General features: G+C 43.3%; 1 protein-coding gene across 1 annotated transcript in view; it reads left to right on the top strand.

Moving 5' to 3' along the window:
* LOC106816900 overlaps positions 1 to 2,644 on the top strand; it is a 21,356-nt gene extending 18,712 nt beyond the window's left edge. Inside the window, exons 14-16 of the mRNA XM_014821543.1 lie at positions 264 to 339; positions 897 to 1,066; positions 1,808 to 2,644. Of these exons, the coding sequence (XP_014677029.1) occupies positions 264 to 339; positions 897 to 1,066; positions 1,808 to 2,644 (1,083 nt within the window). The remainder of the gene's footprint in view (positions 1 to 263; positions 340 to 896; positions 1,067 to 1,807) is intronic.
* Positions 2,645 to 4,282: the final 1,638 nt, after the last annotated feature.

Genomic DNA, 4,282 nt, shown 5'->3' with positions numbered 1-4,282 from the left:
CCTGTTATACGATGGGCTGTCACTGCGATTTGCCGTGCTATTGTGCTGCTTGCACCCGTTCATCAAATCTATGCACGCGAGACAATCAGCTCTCTTATGGGCGTTAAGTGGTCAAGTCTCACAGTCGTCAGTCTCAAATTCACGAGGATTATATTTACTCTTTTATTCTCTTTAGTGACTGTTTCTAGATGTTCCTCATACTTTAGAGCATTTCCCCATCTGCTTTAATAGCTAAACATCTCCACTCTTCGATTATCATTTAGAGTGAACCCATCGGACACAGAGATATCCTGAAACACATCATTGAGTTGAAGATGGACATACCTGTTATAACTCCCCGCACCCCACCAACCCCAAATAACCAATAGCCATTCCTTGTGATATATCTGAGCTTCTCCGACCTTGAATGCAGATAAGCCCGCAGCCTTCTCAGATCCCTGGTTGGCTACGTATGCTCGTTTTATCCGTATTGATGGCTCCCAATCACCTCCGACCGATATCACAGATAATAAAATTCGTACTAGTCCGAACAGCCGTCCGGTTTCTTTATCTCTAAACTCCTTCTATACCTGAATCGCAATATACTTTAATAGCATATATATATATATATGTATACATGCATATATATATATATATATGTACAAACATATATGTGGAAATGAATCAGTAAACTAAATTCGTTGTGTTTTAGTTGTACAGCGATTTACACAGGCGCCAAAATAGGGAGGCGTATGATGAGCCATATGTCGTAACATAAAAAAATAAAAACTAGCATAGATTCAGAGATTGTATTTGTTGCAAGCAGGCGTGTATTTTGTATTGGAACGTATATAATACGACGATCTGAACAATGTACGAGCGGCGAATCATATTTACAAATTATTTTTCGTCGTTAGACAACAATATTGTTCAACGCGATGACTCATCTTACCCATACTGGCTGGAGGATGAACATCTGCACAACGGAACCGTTCACTTGCTCACTGAAGATGAGCTCGCCTTCTGGACAGACCTCATCGAAAAATACTTGCATCCGTTACAAGAGGACAAGAAATATAAGGAACAGGTAACGCGGCCCTGCTGAGTTCTTTACTATGCAACTACCTGCACACGACAATATTCTTCAGCAGTCGATATGTTTGTTCATCCTGTTTAACATGCGTTGCTTGGCTGAGTGTAACCGCCACTGGGGTTGGCTATCTAGCTACAAAATCGACGTTATCCGGGTTTCCTTCGCCTATAACTACTAGCGAAGGCGACTGTTCATACTGCGCCATGCGCGCGTGGAATGCTCTTTAGTAAACCCTCGAGTATATGTAAAAAGACTGTAAGATTTATGGATCCTGGCTAAGAATTCGCGGCCAGTGAACAAAGGCTCGCCAATTCGAGTTAGCCAAGTATAGCTCTCTATACACCGACTATTTTACAGGTTTTTCGTGCCCAATGCGTACACCGCACGATCTCCGGACATCCTGTAACTATGTCCAGTCATGTGGCTAGATTCCTGTCGAGCTCGGTCCTTGACTGTTGTTGTTTTACATTTGTAAAACATGCTACTAGGGCTACATTGTTCTCGCCAATTCGTAATTTTACTGCCTACTGCAAGCAGTTGGCTAGGTTAGTCGTTTGTTTATAGTTAGTAACATGCGTGCAGCGATATGCATGGCGCGTCAACACGGCATTTTGACTATAATTGTAGATAATACTGGTAGGAAAAATACATAAATAAATTTCTTTTTCACGCTTGATTGTACGTTTTAATTTTGTAAACGTGAATCATTGTTTTGTTTCTGCTTTACCTTTACAGATCGCAAAAGACTTGAAAGAGCTGAGAAACAACAGCGTACTGGGGCTTTTAATACTGAATGGTCTTTTCGTCACCATCGTCTTCTTTCTACAAATCAATCCATCAACTCACATTCCATGGCCATTTATTGAAGGCCAGTCACTCGACCCGATCGGACTTATGTTCATGGCGTTCTACATCGTACTGCTGGTACTGCAGTTCATCGCCATGTTGTTCCACAGAATGGGCACCTTTATGCACATCTTATCTGCCACGACGATCAGTTGTTGTGGAAAGGCGGTACCAGAGTCGACAGGTGATGACGACCTGTTAAAAAATGGCGTCGGCTATGCCAAAGAGCTCGCTAACCTGCAGGGTATAGATAGCGATGACGAGAGCGAGGGAGACGGTGGTAACCTTCCGCAACCTCACGACCAACGTTTAGACCGTTACGGCGATTCTCGCGGTACCGTAATGGACATGGTCAACAAGAAGTCAGTGCGTATCAAACACCGGCGGCAGAAGACCATCAAGTACGAGGATGCCTTCAAGAAGAGAATGGCACACATTCCAGGAGCAAATCAACCGGGAGAGGCAAGTCTGCAGCTTGGCGAAACCCGCGGTACGATAAGGATCACGCGAAAGCTGACCGTGTCCAGAGATACAGCGCAGGCGCTGCGGAGACGATTTACCGATTATAAGGATAACAGGGATGCTGATGACAACGAAATATCGAGGCCACGCAGACATCGTGGACCGGGGGAGAGACATGCTAAACGTTACGGTCACCCCGATTACCAACCACCCGAAGACACGAGTTTTCCATTGTACGATGAAACCAACGTCGATTCAATGTGATTTTGTATCGCGTGTGACGGAATAATGCATCTGAAATATTTTACACCGTTATATTGTAGACGTGATTTTACAGGGTTTTTTTGCAAAATTTTACATCAATCCATCTAACCATCCATTCGTCCAACCAACCATGCATCCATCCATCCAATCATCTATCTATCCATCCATCCATCCATCCATCCATCCATCCATCCATCCATCCATCCATCCATCCATCCATTTCGCCCGTCGTCGCTCGTCCGTCATACATCATCCATCACATCATCCATCCATCCATCCATCATCTCCATCTTTGACATCCATCCATCCATCATCCATCCATTCCATCCATCATCCACGTCATCATCCATGCACTCCATTCATTCATTCATTCATTTCATTCATTTCATTCATCATCTAACTCATCGTCCTGAATGCCCACTAAAACCAACGCAACCCCCAAATTTATTCATACATCCATCCATCATCATCATCATCATCCATCCATCATCCATCCATCCACTTCATCCATCCATCCACTCCATCCATCACTCATCCATCCATCCATCCATCTCAATCCATCCATCCATCCATCCAGTTCCATTTCCATCCATCCATCATCATCCATCATCCATCATCATGCTAATCCATCCAATCATCCATCATCCTCCGATCCATCCATCCATCCATACCATCATCATCCACTCTCCATCCATCCATCCATCATCCCTCATCACACATCATCATCTCCACTCCATCCATCCATCATCCATCCCTCTCTCATCAATTCATCCATCATCCATCATCCATCATCCATCCATTCATCCTTTCATCCATTCCATCCATCCATCCTCCATCCATCCATCCATCCATCCAGTCCATCCTCCACTCAGTCCACCATCATCCATCCATCATCCATCATTGCCATTCGCATCCATCGCATCACTCCGATCATCATTCATCCTCCATCCATCCATCCTCCATCCATCCATCCACCATCCATCCACCATCCATATTCAATCTATCCATCGCATGGATGCTCCATCCATCATCATCCATCCTCCATTCCTCATCCATCATTACATCTATCCATCCTCCTCCATCCATTCCATCCATCCTTCCATCCTTCTCATTCATCCATCGATCCATCATCCATCCATCCATCCATCATGCCATCCATCATTCCGATGCTCATCTTCCACCATGTAAATTGACTTTAAATGGTGACGAACTATAAATTACTCTAGAAAATTTCTGTGAAATAACAATATGTCGATAGTAATATTCGAGGGACAGGTCACTACTTCTAGTACCCAAAGGAAAAGTTAGATGATCATAGGCAGGGAGACGGCTTACACAAGTACGTACCCGCGTAAGTTTTGTATTAGTTTTGTGTTAAGTAAAGGTGAAATTGTTGAATCGACACTACTCTCCGAACATGCTGAAGATCGCATCTCTTCTAGTTCTTGCAACAAGACATCAGTCTATTGAAAGTCATTTCATAAAATTCTAGATTGCGTCTTTACCGCAGTAAATATTCTATATGTTATGATAACAAGTATTATGAGCTAAGCGTATACGAACGCCTGCTATTCGTTTTTAATCCGAAAGTCTCTGGCAAGTAATAGTAACATACAGTCTCAATGATTATTGTAGTAG

The sequence above is a fragment of the Priapulus caudatus genome, unplaced genomic scaffold (assembly GCF_000485595.1).
Source record: "Priapulus caudatus unplaced genomic scaffold, Priapulus_caudatus-5.0.1 Scaffold1524, whole genome shotgun sequence".
Lineage (NCBI taxonomy): Eukaryota > Metazoa > Priapulida > Priapulimorpha > Priapulimorphida > Priapulidae > Priapulus > Priapulus caudatus.
This window is presented reverse-complemented; position numbering and strand designations above follow the sequence as displayed.